The sequence below is a fragment of the Ranitomeya variabilis genome, chromosome 3, assembly GCF_051348905.1.
Source record: "Ranitomeya variabilis isolate aRanVar5 chromosome 3, aRanVar5.hap1, whole genome shotgun sequence".
Classification (NCBI taxonomy): domain Eukaryota; kingdom Metazoa; phylum Chordata; class Amphibia; order Anura; family Dendrobatidae; genus Ranitomeya; species Ranitomeya variabilis.
Window position 1 is genome coordinate 765,206,827 of NC_135234.1, and position 21,401 is coordinate 765,228,227.

At 55.0% G+C, this 21,401-nt stretch overlaps 1 protein-coding gene across 1 annotated transcript in view; it reads left to right on the forward strand.

The window, feature by feature from the left end:
* Positions 1-21,401, forward strand: part of ARHGEF17 (Rho guanine nucleotide exchange factor 17) — a 190,162-nt gene that overhangs the window by 163,947 nt on the left and 4,814 nt on the right. Inside the window, exons 7-21 of the mRNA XM_077298775.1 lie at positions 4,059-4,235; positions 5,971-6,021; positions 6,189-6,298; positions 7,876-7,961; positions 9,497-9,615; positions 15,301-15,514; positions 15,953-16,026; positions 17,077-17,270; positions 17,438-17,688; positions 17,942-18,188; positions 18,315-18,401; positions 19,215-19,282; positions 20,397-20,545; positions 20,716-20,890; positions 20,986-21,243. Of these exons, the coding sequence (XP_077154890.1) occupies positions 4,059-4,235; positions 5,971-6,021; positions 6,189-6,298; positions 7,876-7,961; positions 9,497-9,615; positions 15,301-15,514; positions 15,953-16,026; positions 17,077-17,270; positions 17,438-17,688; positions 17,942-18,188; positions 18,315-18,401; positions 19,215-19,282; positions 20,397-20,545; positions 20,716-20,890; positions 20,986-21,243 (2,260 nt within the window). The remainder of the gene's footprint in view (positions 1-4,058; positions 4,236-5,970; positions 6,022-6,188; positions 6,299-7,875; positions 7,962-9,496; positions 9,616-15,300; positions 15,515-15,952; positions 16,027-17,076; positions 17,271-17,437; positions 17,689-17,941; positions 18,189-18,314; positions 18,402-19,214; positions 19,283-20,396; positions 20,546-20,715; positions 20,891-20,985; positions 21,244-21,401) is intronic.

Genomic DNA, 21,401 nt, shown 5'->3' on the forward strand with positions numbered 1-21,401 from the left:
TTCTGAGATCGGAGCTGGGGCAGTGTTGTCGCAGAAAAGTTCTGACTGCTCCGTGATGAGGCCTTGTGCCTTCTTTTCCCGTAAATTTTCGCCCGCTGAGCGGAATTATGATGTTGGGAATCGGGAGCTTTTGGCCATGAAGTGGGCTTTTGAGGAGTGGCGCCATTGGCTTGAGGGGGCCAGACATCAGGTGGTGGTATTGACTGACCACAAAAATTTGATTTATCTTGAGACCGCCAGGCGCCTGAATCCTAGACAGGCGCGCTGGTCATTATTTTTCTCTCGGTTTAATTTTGTGGTGTCATACCTACCGGGTTCTAAGAATGTTAAGGCGGATGCCCTTTCTAGGAGTTTTGAGCCTGACTCGCCTGGTAACTCTGAGCCCACAGGTATCCTTGAGGATGGAGTGGTATTGTCAGCCGTTTCTCCAGACCTGCGGCGGGCCTTGCAGGAGTTTCAGGCGGATAGACCGGATCGTTGCCCACCTGATAAACTGTTTGTTCCTGATGATTGGACCAGTAGAGTCCTCTCTGAGGTTCATTCTTCCGCGTTGGCAGGTCATCCTGGCATTTTTGGTACCAGGGATTTGGTGGCAAGGTCCTTCTGGTGGCCTTCCCTGTCACGAGATGTGCGAGGCTTTGTGCAGTCTTGTGACGTTTGTGCTCGGGCCAAGCCTTGTTGTTCTCGGGCTAGTGGATTGTTGTTGCCCTTGCCTATTCCTAAGAGGCCTTGGACGCACATCTCGATGGATTTTATTTCAGATCTGCCTGTTTCTCAGAAGATGTCTGTCATCTGGGTGGTGTGTGACCGTTTCTCTAAGATGGTCCATTTGGTTCCTCTGCCCAAGTTGCCTTCTTCTTCCGAGTTGGTTCCTCTGTTTTTTCAAAATGTTGTTCGTTTGCATGGTATTCCTGAGAATATCGTTTCTGACAGAGGGACCCAATTCGTGTCTAGATTTTGGCGGGCATTCTGTGCTAGGATGGGCATAGATTTATCTTTTTCGTCCGCTTTCCATCCTCAGACGAATGGCCAGACCGAGCGGACTAATCAGACCCTGGAGACATATCTGAGGTGTTTTGTGTCTGCTGACCAGGATGATTGGGTTGCTTTTTTGCCATTGGCGGAGTTCGCTCTCAATAATCGGGCCAGCTCTGCCACTTTGGTGTCCCCGTTTTTCTGTAATTCGGGGTTTCATCCTCGATTTTCCTCTGGTCAGTTGGAATCTTCGGATTGTCCTGGAGTGGATGCTGTGGTGGAGAGATTGCATCAGATCTGGGGGCAGGTGGTGGACAATTTGAGGTTGTCCCAGGAGAGGACTCAGCTTTTTGCCAACCGCCACCGTCGTGTTGGTCCTCGGCTTTGTGTTGGGGATTTGGTGTGGTTGTCTTCTCGTTTTGTCCCTATGAGGGTCTCTTCTCCTAAATTTAAGCCTCGGTTCATCGGCCCGTATAAGATATTGGAGATTCTTAACCCTGTTTCCTTCCGTTTGGACCTCCCTGCATCCTTTTCTATTCATAACGTTTTTCATCGGTCATTATTGCGCAGGTATGAGGTACCGGTTGTGCCTTCCGTTGAGCCTCCTGCTCCGGTGTTGGTTGAGGGTGAGTTGGAGTACGTTGTGGAGAAAATCTTAGACTCCCGTGTTTCCAGACGGAGACTCCAGTATCTGGTCAAGTGGAAGGGATACGGCCAGGAGGATAATTCTTGGGTGAATGCATCTGATGTTCATGCCTCTGATCTGGTTCGTGCCTTTCATAGGGCCCATCCTGATCGCCCTGGTGGTTCTGGTGAGGGTTCGGTGCCCCCTCCTTGAGGGGGGGGTACTGTTGTGAATTTGGATTCTGGGCTCCCCCGGTGGCTACTGGTGGAATTGAACTGGTGTCTTCATTTTCTCTGTTCACCTGTTCCCATCAAGATGTGGGAGTCGCTATATAACCTTGCTTCTCTGTTAGTTGCTTGCCGGTCAACAATGTTATCAGAAGCCTCTCTGTGCTTGTTCCTGCTCCTAGACAACTACTAGATAAGTAGGACTCTTGTCCATGTTTGTTTTTGCATTTTTGTTCCAGTTCACAGCTGTAGTTTCGTTACTGTGTCTGGAAAGCTCTTGTGAACAGGAATTGCCACTCTGGTGTTATGAGTTAATGCCAGAGTCTTAAAGTAATTTCTGGATGGTGTTTTGATAGGGTTTTCAGCTGACCATGAAAGTGTCCTTTCTGTCTTCTGCTATGTAGTAAGTGGACCTCAAATTTGCTAAACCTATTTTCATACTACGTTTGTTATTTCATCTTAATTCACCGCCAATACATGTGGGGGGCTTCTGTCTCCTTTCGGGGTATTTCTCTAGAGGTGAGCTAGGACTAATATTTTCCTCTGCTAGCATTATTTAGTCCTCCGGCTGGTGCTGGGCATCTAGAATCAACGTAGGCATGCTACCCGGCCACTGCTAGTTGTGTGTTAGGTTTAGTTCATGGTCAGCTCAGTTCCCATCTTCCAAGAGCTAGTTCTTATATATGCTTATGCTATGATCTCTTGCCATTGAGATCATGACACACACCTGTACCTGTATTCCGCACATATATACACCGTGCGCACACCTGTACCTGTATACCGCACATATATACACCGTGCGCACACCTGTACCTGTATACCGTACATATATACACTGTGTGCACACCTGTACCTGTATACCGCACATATATACACTGTGTGCACACCTGTACCTGTATACCGCACATATATACACTGTGCGCACACCTGTACCTGTATTCCGCACATATATACACTGTGTGCACACCTGTACCTGTATACCGCACATATATACACTGTGCGCACACCTGTACCTGTATTCCGCACATATATACACTGTGTGCACACCTGTACCTGTATACCGCACATATGTACACTGTGCGCACACCTGTATTCCGCACATATATACACTGTGTGCACACCTGTATACCGCACATATATACACTGTGTGCACACCTGTACCTGTATACCACACATACATACACTGTGTGCACACCTGTACCTGTATACCGCACATATATACACTGTGTGCACACCTGTACCTGTATACCGCACATATATACACTGTGTGCACACCTGTACCTGTATACCGCACATATATACACTGTGTGCACACCTGTACCTGTATACCACACATATATACACTGTGTGCACACCTGTACCTGTATACCGTACATATATACACTGTGTGCACACCTGTACCTGTATACCGTACATATATACACTGTGTGCACACCTGTATACCACACATATATACACTGTGTGCACACCTGTACCTGTATACCGTACATATATACACTGTGTGCACACCTGTACCTGTATACCGCACATATATACACTGTGTGCACACCTGTACCTGTATACCGCACATATATACACCGTGTGCACACCTGTACCTGTATACCGCGCACATATACACCGTGTGCACACCTGTACCTGTATACCGTACATATATACACTGTGTGCACACCTGTATACCACACATATATACACTGTGTGCACACCTGTACCTGTATACCGCACATATATACACTGTGTGCACACCTGTACCTGTATACCGCACATATATACACTGTGTACACACCTGTACCTGTATACCGTACATATATACACTGTGTGCACACCTGTACCTGTATACCGCACATATATACACTGTGTGCACACCTGTACCTGTATACCGCACATATATACACCGTGTGCACACCTGTACCTGTATACCGCGCACATATACACCGTGTGCACACCTGTACCTGTATACCGCACATATATACACTGTGTGCACACCTGTATATCGCACATATATACACTGTGTGCACACCTGTATTCCACACATATATACACCGTGCGCACACCTGTATACTCCTGGTCTGCACACAATACAGATGGAGCCGGTTGGATTGTTTGTTACTGGAGGGTTCTGGCAGCGGCGGCTCCTGGCCAGGATCCTCTGTGCCCGATGGTGCTGGCTGAGTGGGTGGTGAACAGACGGGTGTGTGGGCTCCCACTGACTCCTGTTTCTGCTCTTCTTGCAGGATCTGCTGAAGCACACGCCGGAGGACCACCCGGACCACCTGTGCCTTCTGGGTGCCCAGAGAAACATCAAGCAGCTGGCAGAGAGGATCAACAAGGGAATGAGGAGCGCGGAGGAGGCAGAGAGGGACACCCGCATCCTGCAAGAGATAGAGGCTCACATCGAGGGCATGGAGGACGTATGTGATCACTGCCAAACACCACTGCTGTCCACCTACATTCTGTGCTGTGCCCACCGCTCGCCCTCCTCCTGTGCCCGCTCTCTCCACCGCTTGCCCTCCTCCTGTGTCCGCTCTGTCCACCGCTCGCCCTCCTCCTGTGTCCGCTCTGTCCACCGCTCGCCTTCCTCCTGTGTCCGCTCTGTCCACCGCTCGCCCTCTTTCTGTGTCCCCTCTGTCCACCGCTCTCTCTTCTGTGTCCACTCTGACCTCTGCTCGCCCTTCTGTATCCGCTCTGTCCACCGCTCGCCCTTCTGTGTCCGCTCTGTCCACTGCTCGCCCTCCTGCTGTGTCCGCTCTGTCCACTGCTCACCCTCCTTCTGTGTCCGCTCTATCCTGTTCGCCCTTCTGTGCCGCTCTGTCCACCGCGTGCCCTTCTGTGTCCGCTCTGACCTCTGCTCGCCCTTCTGTATCCGCTCTGTCCACCGCTCGCCCTCCTGTGTCCACTCTGTCCACTGCTTGCCCTCCTCCTGTGTCCACTCTGTCCACTGCTCGCCCTTCTTTGTGCTTTCTATCCACTGCTCGCCCTCTTTTGTGCTTTCTATCCACTGCTCGCCCTCCTTCTGTGCTTTCTATACACTGCTCGCCCTCCTTTGTGCTTTCTATCCACCGCTCGCCCTCCTTCTGTGTCCGCTCTGTCCACTGCTCGCCCTCCTTTGTGCTTTCTATCCACTGCTCGCCCTCCTTTGTGCTTTCTATCCACTGCTCGCACTCCTTCTGTGCTCTCTATCCACTGCTCGCCCTCTTTTGTGCTTTCTATCCACTGCTCGCCCTCCTTTGTGCTTTTTATCCACTGCTCGCCCTCCTTTGTGCTTTCTATCCACTGCTCGCCCTCCTTTGTGCTTTCTATCCACTGCTCACCCTCCTTTGTGCTTTCTATCCACCGCTCGCCCTCCTTCTGTGTCCGCTCTGTCCACTGCTCGCCCTCCTTTGTGCTTTCTATCCACTGCTCGCCCTCCTTTGTGCTTTCTATCCACTGCTCGCACTCCTTCTGTGCTTTCTATCCACTGCTCGCCCTCCTTTGTGCTTTCTATCCACTGCTCGCCCTCCTTTGTGCTTTTTATCCACTGCTCGCCCTCCTTTTTGCTTTCTATCTACCGCTCGCCCTCCTTTGTGCTTTCTATCCACCGCTCGCCCTCCTTTGTGCTTTCTATCCACCGCTTGCCCTCCTTTGTGCTTTCTATCCACCGCTCGCCCTCCTTTGTGCTTTCTATCCTCTGCTCGCCCTCCTTTGTGCTTTTTATCCACTGCTCGCCCTCCTTTGTGCTTTCTATCCACCGCTCGCCCTCCTTTGTGGTTTCTATCCACTGCTCGCCCTCCTTTGTGCTTTCTATCCACCGCTTGCCCTCCTTTGTGCTTTCTATCCACTGCTCGCCCTCCTTTGTGCTTTTTATCCACCGCTTGCCCTCCTTCTGTGCTTTCTATCCACCGCTTGCCCTCCTTTGTGCTTTCTATCCACCGCTCGCCCTCCTTCTGTGCTTTCTATCCACTGCTCGCCCTCCTTTGTGCTTTCTATCCACTGCTCGCCCTCCTTTGTGCTTTCTATCCACTGCTCGCCCTCCTTTGTGCTTTCTATCCACTGCTCGCCCTCCCCGCCGCTTGTTTGCTGACACATTTACAGGTGGGCTCTTCTCTGTATTTTGGGGGGGGGCACACACCATTTTCTGATCAGACCTTGGGATTTTCTTCTCTGCAGCTTCCTGTTCCTTTCCGGAGATTTGTGCGGCAAGAGATGGTGGTGGAAGTGGTAAGAGCGGGACCATGTCTTATCAGTATGTAATGCTGCAGAGGTGGCACTCCCAGGAGCTGTGCGGCCATTTTTATCTGCATGTCTTTGTATGACCTCGGCTTTCTGTCCTGCGTTGCTCCCTCCTGACGTTGGGGTGACGGATATCTCGTTTTGCTGTCTCACAGAAAGCTGTTGGGGGTAAGAAGGACCGATCGCTCTTCCTCTTCACAGACCTGCTCCTCTGCACCACCCTGAAAAGAAAGTCGGGGTCCCTGCGCCGAAGCTCCATGAACCTGTAAGTGCAGAGCAGCTTCCTGTGGTTGTTACCTACATGTAACGCTCCGCACCGCTGCCATACATCGTCACTATTCTTACTTCACAGCTAATTATACTCCAGTCACTTCTGAAGCTGCGGTCACACAGGGGCCCAATGGACTGGTAGGATGTCAGAGTCCCCATTACTGAATAAAAGGATATCACTAGTATAAACTGGGATGGTGTAGATTTACTTTTGGTTCTGAGACTTTTAAGCTCCTGATCCCTGTAATGGCCATTATATCAGGATAAGGAAAGGAGATTGGTTTTACTGCTTCCCATATTTATTCATGTACCCCCAGAGCTGCACTCACTATTCTGCTGGTGCAGTCACTGTGTACATACATTACATTACTGATCCTGAGTTACCTCCTGTATTATACCCCAGAGCTGCACTCACTATTCTGCTGGTGCAGTCACTGTGTACATACATTACATTACTGATCCTGAGTTACCTCCTGTATTATACTCCAGAGCTGCACTCACTATTCTGCTGGTGCAGTCACTGTGTACATACATTACATTACTGATCCTGAGTTACCTCCTGTATTATACCCCAGAGCTGCACTCACTATTCTGCTGGTGCAGTCACTGTGTACATACATTACATTACTGATCCTGAGTTACATCCTGTATTATACTCCAGAGCTGCACTCACTATTCTGCTGGTGCAGTCACTGTGTACATACATTACATTACTGATCCTGAGTTACATCCTGTATTATACTCCAGAGCTGCACTCACTATTCTGCTGGTGCAGTCACTGTGTACATACATTACATTACTGATCCTGAGTTACATCCTGTATTATACCCTAGAGCTGCACTCACTATTCTGCTGGTGTAGTCACTGTGTACATACATTACATTTCTGATCCTGAGTTACATCCTGTATTATACCCCAGAGCTGCACTCACTATTCTGCTGGTGCAGTCACTGTGTACATATATTACATTACTGATCCTGAGTTATATCCTGTATTATACCCCAGAGCTGCACTCACTATTCTGCTGGTGCAGTCACTGTGTACATACATTACATTACTGATCCTGAGTTTCATCCTGTATTATACCCCAGAGCTGCACTCACTATTCTGCTGGTGTAGTCACTGTGTACATACATTACATTACTGATCCTGAGTTACATCCTGTATTATACCCCAGAGCTGCACTCACTATTCTGCTGGTGCAGTCACTGTGTACATACATTACATTACTGATCCTGAGTAACATCCTGTATTATACTCCAGAGCTGCGCTCACTATTCTGCTGGTGCAGTCACTGTGTACATACATTACATTACTGATCCGGAGTTACCTCCTGTATTATACCCCAGAGCTGCACTCACTATTCTGCTGGTGCAGTCACTGTGTACATACATTACTGATCCTGAGTTACATCCTGTATTATACTCCAGAGCTGCACTCACTATTCTGCTGTACAGTAATATAATTTGGCGTTGTGTGGAGGACAAGGTCTCTGTATGTAATTTGCCATCAGGCGCCCCCTGTTGGGCAGCGTGGGTGTTGCAGTGGTGACTTTCGGCTTTCTTTCCTTAGGTACACTGCAGCCAGTGTGATTGACATCGCCAGCAAGTACAAGCTGCTCTGGAAACTGCCCCTGGAGGATGTGGATGTAGTGAAAGGTTTGTTACCTGCTCTTTCCGCGCTGAGTCATTTGGATTAACCCTACTCTATTCTCATTTACTCCAGTCACATCTAAAGCAGCATCCACAGTTCAACTAGCTAATTATCCAGGTGCTGACAGACCTGAACCTGACCATTTAGCCCCGGCCCTATAATGTCGGACACTACATCACCACATCTCCCACAAGCAGACACTGAATCAGCAGGGGGAGGTGTGAGATCAGGCTGCTCAGATTAAGAAGCCGTTATGGTACCTTGTGTAGCTGCCATAATACCGCCAGAGCTATGGGAAACCACGTCCATACAAATGAGCGGCTCTGCTACATCTGTACAGTGCGGGCTGTGGTGGTGACAGTCTCTGGCGGTCGCGGGTTGTGGTGGTCGCGGGCTGTGGCGGTCGCGGGCTGTGGTGGTCGCGGGCTGTGGCCGTCGCGGGCTGTGGTGGTGACAGGCTGTGGTGGTGACAGGCTGTGGTGGTCGCGGGCTGTGGCCGTCGCGGGCTGTGGTGGTGACAGGCTGTGGTGGTGACAGGCTGTGGTGGTGACAGGCTGTGGTGGTGACAGTCTCTGGCGGTCGCGGGTTGTGGTGGTCGCGGGCTGTGGCGGTCGCGGGCTGTGGTGGTCGCGGGCTGTGGCCGTCGCGGGCTGTGGTGGTGACAGGCTGTGGTGGTGACAGGCTGTGGTGGTCGCGGGCTGTGGCCGTCGCGGGCTGTGGTGGTGACAGGCTGTGGTGGTGACAGGCTGTGGTGGTGACAGGCTGTGGTGGTCGCAGGCTGTGGCCGTCGCGGGCTGTGGTGGTGACAGGCTGTGGTGGTGACAGGCTGTGGCAGTCGCGGGCTGTGGCGGTGACAGGCTGTGGTGGTGACAGCAACAAAAGGAAAGCGTTCCGGCTCCATAAAAGAATGTTTCTTTATTCTTTCTTTAAAATTCCTTCAATTCCATAATTCCTTGCTATTATGCAAATGCTTAGGTACAAAAAAATATGCGACGCGTTTCGATCGTATCAGATCCTAACAGGCATATACTGATTCTTTTATATTGTGCTTGGACCAATGCCAAGAACAGTCCAAGTCACCTGACTGGAACTGCAGGTCCTAAACAGCAATTCTACCCCTTGCATATAAATGTAACAGTTAATTTGTACAAAACTATCTATTAAATTCGCAGGCTGTGGCGGTCGCGGGCTGTGGTGGTGACAGTCTGTGGCGGTCGCGGGCTGTGGCGGTGACAGTCTCTGGCGGTCGCGGGCTGTGGCGGTCGCGGGCTGTGGCGGTCGTGGGCTGTGGTGGTGACAGGCTGTGGCGGTCGCGGGCTGTGGCGGTCGCGGGCTGTGGCGGTCGTGGGCTGTGGTGGTGACAGGCTGTGGTGGTCGTGGGCTGTGGCGGTCGCGGGCTGTGGTGGTGACAGGCTGTGGCGGTCGCGGGCTGTGGCGGTGACAGTCTGTGGCGGTCGCGGGCTGTGGCGGTCGCGGGCTGTGGCGGTCACGGGCTGTGTACATGTGTCTGACTCTGATCACTTCTCCTCCCATTGGGCAGGAACATCCCAAACCTCCAACAGGGACAGCATCCAGAAGAGCATCAGCCGGCTGGACGAAGACCTCAGCACCATGGGGCAGATCAGCAAACTGTCCGAGACCCTCAGCTTCCCGCACCAGGTGAGGAGCATGTGGGGGTCCGAGGTCACTGTTTATATCGGGCTCTGTGGTGACGGCTTATATGGGGGTCCTGGATGATGGCTTATATAGGAGTCTGGTGTGACTGCTTATATGGGGTCCTGGGGTGACGTCTTATATGGGGGTCTGGTGTGACTGCTGCTTATATGGGGTCCTGGGGTGACGTCTTATATGGGGGTCTGGTGTGACTGCTTATATGGGGTCCTGGGGTGACGTCTTATATGGGGGTCTGGTGTGACTGCTTATATGGGGTCCTGGGGTGACGTCTTATATGGGGGTCTGGGGTGACGTCTTATATGGGGGTCTGTGATTGCTTATATGGGGGTCTGGTGTGATTGCTTATATGGGGTCCTGGGGTGACGTCTTATATGGGGGTCTGGTGTGACGGCTTATATGGGGTCCTGGGGTGACGTCTTATATGGGGGTCTGGTGTGACTGCTTATATGGGGTCCTGGGGTGACGTCTTATATGGGGGTCTGGGGTGACGTCTTATATGGGGGTCTGTGATTGCTTATATGGGGGTCTGGTGTGATTGCTTATATGGGGGTCCTGGGATTACGTCTTATATGGGGTCTGGTGTGACTGATTATATGGGGGTCTGGTGTGACTCCTTATATGGGGATCTGGGGTGACGGCTTATATGGGGGTCTGGGGTGACGGCTGTGTAATATATTGGAGCCTGTGGTGATGATCTTATTGTGGGGGGCTGTGACCGTGCCGCAATCTTGTGTTGTCCTCACCGGTCTCCACCACGCAGCCAGATCTCTAGTAGTGATGAGCGTGCTCGGATACCGTGTGCTCATGCTCTGGTGTTATCTGACTGTCTTTGGTGTGCTCGAATACTATGGTCGAGTCCCCACAGCTCCATGTCTCGCAGATGTTAGACAGACACAACACATGCAGGGATTGATGTCTAACAAACAGAAAATCTCCACATGTGTTTGTAGCTGGCGAACAGCCGCAATTCATGCTGGCGCAGAAACTCAAACATATCTGAGCACGCCAGCACGCTGGAGACACAGGGCTAACACCCGAGCACGCCGGAGACACAGGGCTAACACCCGAGCACGCCGGAGACACAGGGCTAACACCCGAGCACGCCGGAGACACAGGGCTAACACCCGAGCACGCCGGAGACACAGGGCTAACACCCGAGCACGCCGGAGACACAAGGCTAACACCCGAGCACGCCGGAGACACAGGGCTAACACCCGAGCACGCCGGAGACACAGGGCTAACACCCGAGCACGCCGGAGACACAGGGCTAACACCCGAGCACGCCGGAGACACAGGGCTAACACCCGAGCACGCCGGAGACACAAGGCTAACACCCGAGCACGCCGGAGACACAGGGCTAACGCCGGAGACACAGGGCTAACACCCGAGCACGCCGGAGACACAGGGCTAACACCCGAGCACGCCGGAGACACAGGGCTAACACCCGAGCGGGCCGGAGACACAAGGCTAACACCCGAGCACGCCGGAGACACAGGGCTAACACCCGAGCACGCCGGAGACACAGGGCTAACACCCGAGCACGCCGGAGACACAGGGCTAACACCCGAGCACGCCGGAGACACAGGGCTAACACCCGAGCACGCCGGAGACACAGGGCTAACACTGGAGCACGCCGGAGACACAGGGCTAACACCCAAGTCACGCTGCATACTGCAGGTCCTCTGTCTTCTACTCCCATCACACTCAAACCTGAGATGAGACATTGGTCCATTGCATTATGGGTAATGTTGCTGCATCATCGCTGAGCATGATCTAAAGACCCGGCATCGAAATCTGCGGCTGAAGGCGATCTGCAAACCAGCAATAAACGCAGCTCTGGATGTGACTAGAGTCTCTCTCCTGTACAGTATTTGCAGTCTTGCTATTTATGGGGGGGCAGATATTTTAGGACATATCATTTACTCATTTTAGCACATTTGGCATCGGCCTCGCCTGGAAATCCATAGTTTTTTCCTTCACTTCGGGGCTTTTGGCAGCTTCAGGTTTTATCCTCATCACTGTGGAGAAAGCTGCATTGTTCATGTGAGATGAAAAACTATGAGGCGCGAAAGATGGAGAATATTTGTGGCCGGGCTTCCCTTGTGCATCAGTCACAGACGTCCGGCCTCTCATGTGCATCAGTCACAGACGTCCGGCCCCCCATGTGCATCAGTCGCAGACGTCCGGCCCCCCATGTGCATCAGTCACAGACGTCCGGCCCCCCATGTGCATCAGTCACAGACGTCCGGCCCCCCATGTGCATCAGTCACAGACGTCCGGCCCCCCATGTGCATCAGTCACAGACGTCCAGCCCCCCATGTGCATCAGTCACAGACGTCCGGCCCCCCATGTGCATCAGTCACAGACGTCCGGCCCCCATGTGCATCAGTCACAGACGTCCGGCCCCCCATGTGCATCAGTCACAGACGTCCGGCCCCCATGTGCATCAGTCACAGACGTCCGGCCCCCCATGTGCATCAGTCACAGACGTCCGGCCCCCCATGTGCATCAGTCACAGACGTCCAGCCCCCCATGTGCATCAGTCACAGACGTCCGGCCCCCCATGTGCATCAGTCACAGACGTCCGGCCCCCCATGTGCATCAGTCACAGACGTCCGGCCCCCCATGTGCATCAATCACAGACATCTGGCCCCCCATGTGCATCAGTCACAGACATCTGGCCCCCCATGTGCATCAGTCACAGACGTCCAGCCCCCCATGTGCATCAGTCACAGACGTCCGGCCCCCCATGTGCATCAGTCACAGACGTCCGGCCCCCATGTGCATCAGTCACAGACGTCCGGCCCCCCATGTGCATCAGTCACAGACGTCCGGCCCCCATGTGCATCAGTCACAGACGTCCGGCCCCCCATGTGCATCAGTCACAGACGTCCGGCCCCCCATGTGCATCAGTCACAGACGTCCAGCCCCCCATGTGCATCAGTCACAGACATCTGGCCCCCATGTACATCAATCACAGACATCTGGCCCCCATGTACATCAATCACAGACATCTGGCCCCCATGTACATCAATCACAGACATCTGGCCCCCATGTAAATCAGTCACAGACACTTCATACAATATAATGTACAGTACATGGAGTATTGTATAGGACACACGGCCTAATCACTGAATTCTGTTTTTGCATGCCCCTGCGTATCACATCCTGCCCCGTCGTCCTCCGGGGTAAGACGTCCGGCCCCCTCGTCCTCTGGGGTAAGACGTCCGGCCCCCTCGTCCTCCGGGGTAAGACGTCCGGCCCCCTCGTCCTCCGGGGTAAGACGTCCGGCCCCCTCGTCCTCCGGGGTAAGACGTCCGGCCCCCTCGTCCTCCGGGGTAAGACGTCCGGCCCCCTCGTCCTCCGGGGTAAGACGTCCGGCCCCCTCGTCCTCCGGGGTAAGACGTCCGGCCCCCTCGTCCTCCGGGGTAAGACGTCCGGCCCCCTCGTCCTCCGGGGTAAGACGTCCGGCCCCCTCGTCCTCCGGGGTAAGACGTCCGGCCCCCTCGTCCTCCGGGGCAAGACGTCCGGCCCCCTCGTCCTCCGGGGTAAGACGTCCGGCCCCCTCGTCCTCCGGGGTAAGACGTCCGGCCCCCTCGTCCTCCGGGGTAAGACGTCCGGCCCCCTCGTCCTCCGGGGTAAGACGTCCGGCCCCCTCGTCCTCCGGGGTAAGACGTCCGGCCCCCTCGTCCTCCGGGGTAAGACGTCCGGCCCCCTCGTCCTCCGGGGTAAGACGTCCGGCCCCCTCGTCCTCCGGGGTAAGACGTCCGGCCCCCTCGTCCTCCGGGGTAAGACGTCCGGCCCCCTCGTCCTCCGGGGTAAGACGTCCGGCCCCCTCGTCCTCCGGGGTAAGACGTCCGGCCCCCTCGTCCTCCGGGGTAAGACGTCCGGCCCCCTCGTCCTCCGGGGTAAGACGTCCGGCCCCCTCGTCCTCCGGGGTAAGACGTCCGGCCCCCTCGTCCTCCGGGGTAAGACGTCCGGCCCCCTCGTCCTCCGGGGTAAGACGTCCGGCCCCCTCGTCCTCCGGGGTAAGACGTCCGGCCCCCTCGTCCTCCGGGGTAAGACGTCCGGCCCCCTCGTCCTCCGGGGTAAGACGTCCGGCCCCCTCGTCCTCCGGGGTAAGACGTCCGGCCCCCTCGTCCTCCGGGGTAAGACGTCCGGCCCCCTCGTCCTCCGGGGTAAGACGTCCGGCCCCCTCGTCCTCCGGGGTAAGACGTCCGGCCCCCTCGTCCTCCGGGGTAAGACGTCCGGCCCCCTCGTCCTCCGGGGTAAGACGTCCGGCCCCCTCGTCCTCCGGGGTAAGACGTCCGGCCCCCTCGTCCTCCGGGGTAAGACGTCCGGCCCCCTCGTCCTCCGGGGTAAGACGTCCGGCCCCCTCGTCCTCCGGGGTAAGACGTCCGGCCCCCTCGTCCTCCGGGGTAAGACGTCCGGCCCCCTCGTCCTCCGGGGTAAGACGTCCGGCCCCCTCGTCCTCCGGGGTAAGACGTCCGGCCCCCTCGTCCTCCGGGGTAAGACGTCCGGCCCCCTCGTCCTCCGGGGTAAGACGTCCGGCCCCCTCGTCCTCCGGGGTAAGACGTCCGGCCCCCTCGTCCTCCGGGGTAAGACGTCCGGCCCCCTCGTCCTCCGGGGTAAGACGTCCGGCCCCCTCGTCCTCCGGGGTAAGACGTCCGGCCCCCTCGTCCTCCGGGGTAAGACGTCCGGCCCCCTCGTCCTCCGGGGTAAGACGTCCGGCCCCCTCGTCCTCCGGGGTAAGACGTCCGGCCCCCTCGTCCTCCGGGGTAAGACGTCCGGCCCCCTCGTCCTCCGGGGTAAGACGTCCGGCCCCCTCGTCTTCCGGGGTAAGACGTCCGGCCCCCTCGTCTTCCGGGGTAAGACGTCCGGCCCCCTCGTCCTCCGGGGTAAGACGTCCGGCCCCCTCGTCCTCCGGGGTAAGACGTCCGGCCCCCTCGTCCTCCGGGGTAAGACGTCCGGCCCCCTCGTCCTCCGGGGTAAGACGTCCGGCCCCCTCGTCCTCCGGGGTAAGACGTCCGGCCCCCTCGTCCTCCGGGGTAAGACGTCCGGCCCCCTCGTCCTCCGGGGTAAGACGTCCGGCCCCCTCGTCCTCCGGGGTAAGACGTCCGGCCCCCTCGTCCTCCGGGGTAAGACGTCCGGCCCCCTCGTCTTCCGGGGTAAGACGTCCGGCCCCCTCGTCTTCCGGGGTAAGACGTCCGGCCCCCTCGTCTTCCGGGGTAAGACGTCCGGCCCCCTCGTCCTCCGGGGTAAGACGTCCGGCCCCCTCGTCCTCCGGGGTAAGACGTCCGGCCCCCTCGTCCTCCGGGGTAAGACGTCCGGCCCCCTCGTCCTCCGGGGTAAGACGTCCGGCCCCCTCGTCCTCCGGGGTAAGACGTCCGGCCCCCCCCTCCTCCGGGGTAAGACGTCCGGCCCCCTCGTCCTCCGGGGTAAGACGTCCGGCCCCCCCATATATATCTGTAATAAAGACGCTGGATACAGTGTGATATCTAGTGATCCAGAAGAGCTCATTGCTGCCCCCTGCTGGGTAATGCACTGTGTACCAGCTGCAGGCAGAGTGGGGGAAGGGCACTGACAACTGTGTTGATCACATTTCTGAAACATTGGTTGTTGTTGTGACATGCAGGACATGTTTGTGACATTTGTCTCCCTTGTCGACAGACTTTGGATGACGTCATTAAAGACATGATGGCGTCCGTCCATCGAGATCTGGCCGAGAAGCAGTCGCTCTCCTTCTCCATGTCCTTCCCACCAAACAAGGTGGAGCTGACCACCACCAAGGCGGACGGCACTGAGAGCTTCATCTTCGAGTTCAGTAACCCGGACGCCAGGCTCCACTTTGAGCAGGCCTTCGAGGACGCCAAGAAGAAACTAGGTAACGGCTATAAGAATATGAAGTCTGTGAAATGTATTCAGGGCAGCGGCTTCCAGAGCAGGAGCACAGTGGGGGTAGTAGTCTATGAGCAGGTCTTTACACCCATGGAGAGAAGGTCCACCGATGACAAAGCCTGCAGCTCCATCATTATCAGGATGCGTGGGGTTCCACAGGTAGAAACCTGATCAGAAAGTGGTGTAGACCAAGGGTCAGAAAGGACCTATTGTGGACACGGTGCCCAGAGCTGGGGGATTAAAGGGCCCACAATGTGGAGACCCTGGGACAATTATACCTTCTGCCCCAGCTATGACACTACCTACCCCTTATAGGACCAGTTGTTTCTCCGTCTGCTCCGTACCGGTGCGTCGTACAATGGTCACATCTGATGTGAAGTGCAGATGTAATGCTGAGTTATTAACCACTTGGTTGTCTTCTCAGCCACCAGCAAGAATCGCTTAGACCCAGAGTTTCTGAAGGCCATCCCCATCATGAAGACCCGCAGTGGAATGCAGGTGAGGAGAATGAGAGTTGTGATCCCACTCTGTAAACTCTGTCATGTCTTGTGCGTTCAAAGCACAGAAACAACCTAACAGCATGTGTACGGGGTGAGGATGAGGGAAAACTAAAGACGATCTACAAACTGCTCATCAGTCAGACACCAATAGGGGTCAGAAGGCCTGGAGCCCATTGTACTACCTTCTGTTCTATGGAGGCCACTAGTATTGTCCACCATACAAGCTTTTTAGGTGAAGCCACTGTACCACCTTCTGTTCCATACAAGACTATGGTGAAGCCCACTGTACCTCCTTCTGCTCCACGCAGGACTATGGTGAAGCCCACTGTACCTCCTTCTGCTCCACGCAGGACTATGGTGAAGCCCACTGTACCGCCTTCTGCACCAGGGAGGACTATGGTGAAGCCCACTGTTCCACCTTCTGCTCCAGACAGGACTGTGATGATGCCCTCTGTACCACCTGCTCCATGCAGGACTATGGTTATACCCACTGTACCTCCTGTTATGTGCAGAACTATGGTTATGCCCACTGCACCACCTTCTGCTCCTTGCAGGACGATGGTGATGCCCACTGTACCACCTGCTACATGCCGGACTATGGTGATGCCCACTGTACCACCTGCTCCTTGCAGGACTATGGTGATGCCCACTGTACCACCTGCTACATGCAGGACTATGGTGATGCCCACTGTGTCACCTTCTGCTCCTTGCAGGACTATGGTTATGCCCACTGTACCACCTGCTTTGTGCAAGCCTAGAAAGCTTTATTTCTCCAGGTCTTCCTCATAAGATATTTCTGGGGTTCTCTGTGTCGGAGTGCTGTGCTGCCTTTTGTGCTCGCTCTAGTCTATCCCCTGACCAAGTGACCTAAGGCGAAACTTACATGACGAACATGTCACCATCAACATTACTGCTCACAATGATCACAGACGGTTCGTGATGCTGAAAACGTTTCCTAATCCTGACGATTTATCTAGATAAAGGGTAATTCCGATATCTAGAAGTAAGACGTTCCTTAGTTGTTGTTGTTGTTTGTGTCGTCTTCCAGTTCTCCTGCGCGTCTCCCAGCCAGAGCAGTCCTGACAACATGCACGAGGTGTGGGTGTGTAACAGCGACGGATACGTGGGGCAGGTTTGCCTGCTGAGCATCAGGAACGAGCCCACCGTGGAGGCCTGTATCGCTGTCTGCTCGGCCCGCATCCTCTGCATCGCCTCCGTGCCGGGCCTGAAGAGGAACTACAGGTAGGGGCGACCGTCAGAAATAAAATCTGAGCCGCACGTTTGGTACAGAGGGATCTGTCAACAGCAGCTTGCTGATGGTTTCCGTAAAACCACAACCTGTTTGTATCTATGGAATGTCACCAGTGTTCTGAGGGGGGTGGAGATTCTGAGGATTTTATGTCTTGTAGCAGGGAGCGACCCCCGGCCCTGGCGAACCGGCCATCGGAGCAGCACCACCCGCAGCATCTGGATGAGCCCCCGTCCCAGCAGTGCCTCCACATCTCCATCTCTGGATCCTCCCTGGAGCTCTCTGAAAACACCGACAGCCGGGAACTGGTGCCCTTTGACAGTGACGACACTGACGATGAATCCTCTCCCAGCCCCTCCGGGACTCTCCAGAGTCAGGCCAGCCGCTCCACCATCTCCTCCAGCTTTGGAAGTGAGTATGGAGGTCCTAATGCCCTGGCCTGGTCCACATCACCGTCCAGTCTGCCGGGGCTCCATGGGGCCCTTGTGTATCTTAGTACTCATTTTTCATCCATTTAGTCTTAAATTTGCCTTTTTTTTTCAGCTTTTTCATGATTTTATAGTCCCCAACTAAAGCGCCTAAAACCATTACTGCCACCTAGTGGCCAATTATATAATGGTGGATGAGGAGGAGATTTTTTATTTATTTTTGTTGATTTTATTAGATGAAGAGATGACGAGTGCCAAGGACACGACGGCGGAGACCACCAGCTCGGAAGAGGAACAGGAGGCCGGATTCCTGCCCATCCCCAGCAACTTCAACCAGAACCGGGACAGCGAGAGTCCCACCGAGGGGTCCGCAGTGCGGAGGTCCAGCCGGGGGTCCTTCACCCGGGGCAGCTTAGAAGACCTCCTGAGCATCGACCCCGAGGCTTACCAGAGCTCCATGTGGCTGGGAACGGAGGACGGCTGGTATGTGCCCCCAATTCTAATATGGGGGGTCCTAAATTAGAGGGAAGTTAACCCCTGTACTGACCAGGGTGACGCCCGCGGGTTACACCCCTGTACTGACCAGTGTGCCTCGTCTTCTCTGTCCAGCATCCACGTCTATCAGTCGTCTGACAACATCCGAAACCGGAAGAACAGCATGAAGATGCAGCACGTGGCGGCCGTCATGTGTATCCTGTGAGTACCACAAATCTCAGCATGGTCGCCAGCCCCCATTGTTGACCTATTTTAGGTTGGGGGGGGGGGGGTCTTAAAGTCCTGTAGTTTAAAAAAAAAAAAAAAAGGTCAGTGGAGTTTTATTAAAAATGTTGCACCATTTTTTTAATTTATGCAGAAGGAGTTGACTAAGAATCCATCAGCGAGCTCGTTCTGACGGGAAGCTTGGAACTTTTTTTTTTTTTTTTTTTTATCGATTATGAATGAGCTTTGAGGAACTAAGAAAAAAAAGGGTCAGAAGACCCTTACAAACAATCAGGAGGAGCTCGCTGATGGACTCTTAGTCAACTCCTTCTGCAGACATTCCTTGGAACAGACAAATAGTGAAACATTTTGTATAATATCAAAGTGGGAAAAAATATTCTTCACCCCTAAATTATGGATTTCACACAAAAAAAAAAATGACCCCAAGGAGTCCGTAACCTTTTAATGTAGGAGTATTGAGAATAATGAGGGTCGTCCTGGTCGGTAGTAGTAGTATACATACACAGCCTTTGTAGGGGTCATATATACTTGGGCCCCGAGACCCCAGACGCTTAAGGGCCACCCGTCTGCTACGACAGAGGCGTTGTGACGTCTGTAAGCGCCCGGGGCGTATACAGGTACGATGGGCAGGAGACCCTCCGTGCTGGCCGGGGGTGAGGAACCTGGAATAGCCCCCCATACAGTACCGGGTACATGGGCCCCTTAGACCCAGGGCCTGGATCCCAGTGGAAGGATTCGCCCCGAAGTGACGGTGTGAGCCGTGTGTGATAAACGCTGTCTCCTCCGCAGATATCTGGATAATCAGGTGTTTGTGTCCGTAGCGAATGGAGACGTGATCGTCTATCAGAGAGAAGCAGGTAATGAGGCCGCGGGCTGGGAGCGCTCCCCGGGAAGGCTTGTAATGGCGCCCCCTGCTGTCACACACCTATAATGGCGCCCCCTGCTGTCACACACCTGTAATGGCGCCCCCTGCTGTCACACACCTGTAATGGCTCCCCCTGCTGTCACACACCTGTAATGGCTCCCCCTGCTGTCACACATCTATAATGGCGCCCCCTGCTGTCACGCACTTGGTATAGCACCCCCTGCTGTCACACACCTGTAATGGCGCCCCCTGCTGTCACACACCTGTAATGGCTCACCCTGCTGTCACACACCTGTAATGGCGCCCCCTGCTGTCACACACCTGTAATGGCGCCCCCTGCTGTCACACACCTGTAATGGCGCCCCCTGCTGTCACACACCTGTAATGGCTCCCCCTGCTGTCACACATCTATAATGGCGCCCCCTGCTGTCACACACCTGTAATGGCGCCCCCTGCTGTCACACACCTATAATGGCGCCCCCTGCTGTCACACATCTATAATGGCGCCCCCTGCTGTCACACACCTGTAATGGCTCCCCCTGCTGTCACACACCTATAATGGCGCCCCCTGCTGTCACACACCTGTAATGGCGCCCCCTGCTGTCACACACCTATAATGGCGCCCCCTGCTGTCACACACCTGTAATGGCTCCCCCTGCTGTCACACACCTATAATGGCGCCCCCTGCTGTCACACACCTGTAATGGCGCCCCCTGCTGTCACACACCTATAATGGCGCCCCCTGCTGTCACACATCTATAATGGCGCCCCCTGCTGTCACACACCTGTAATGGCTCCCCCTGCTGTCACACATCTATAATGGCGCCCCCTGCTGTCACACACTTGGTATGGCGCCCCCTGCTGTCACACACTTGGTATGGCGCCCCCTGCTGTCACGCACTTGGTATGGCGCCCCCTGCTGTCACACACTTGGTATGGCGCCCCCTGCTGTCACACACTTTGTTATGGCGCCCCCTGGTGTCATACACTTGTTATGGCGCCCCCTGCTGTCACACACATGGAGCAAATGATGCTGAGCCTTTGAGGATGGGTGACTAGTGACAACTGGAATTGATTGAGCTGCGTTTTATGTCTTCTCTTTCTAGGGAGTTTTTGGGACTCTCAGAATTCCAAGACTCTGCCCCTGGGTTCTCCCGGGAGCCCGATCACTAAGATGGTGTCCATCTCTGGGAAGCTTTGGTGCGGCTGTCAGAACAGGGTCATCATCCTGAACACGTCGTCCCTACTGCAGGAGGTAAATGGTGGCGGGTGGCCGACCTCAGATCTGTGCGCCTCGGTCAGACCTGCGGGACGATGGATGAACGCGCACCAACGCTCAGCGGCCTCATATCGGGCTCTGATGTGGCGGTTATGTGGACGTCAGCGGACTTCTGCCCTGATCCTTCTGTCCTTCTCCGCTTTCAGCACACCTTCCACATTGGACAGGATCAGAACCGCTGCGTCACGTGTATGGTCACCAGTAACGTTGGGATGTGGATCGCTCTGCAGGGCAGCGCTCAGGTTCGCCTTTATCACGCCACCACCTTTGAGCAGTTGTCGGAGGTGGACATCGCTCCACCCGTGCACAAGATGCTAGCAGGTAACAGCGGTCAGGACCATATGTCGCCCACCATGGTGTCCTCGGAGGGTCCATGTAACCTACGTGGTCATCTCCTATTCTTCTCCCCCCTCAAGGCTCCGATGCCATCATCCGCCAGCACAAGTCTGCGTGTCTGAGGATCACCGCTCTTCTGGCCTGCAAGGATCTCCTGTGGATAGGGACGAGTGCCGGAGTGGTCCTCACCCTCACCATCACCTCCACCACTAGCTCTTCGAAGGGCCCGATCAGCCCGGTGGGACTCTCGCAGGGACACACGGGTCATGTCCGGTTCCTCACCTCGGTGGAGCTGCCAGATGGGTTTGATGTGCACTTTCCTCTGCCTGTAGATCAAGGTGAGTGCTTGCTGCTCCCTGTCCCACAGCGTGGCAGTGCGACAACCCTAGGAACCACTCTGCAAACGTGTCACCATGGTAGTTGTCACCCTGATGGTCTTTGGTCCATGGTGGTCACATCTCCCAGTTATCCCAAGTGCCAGATTTTCACTCTTTAA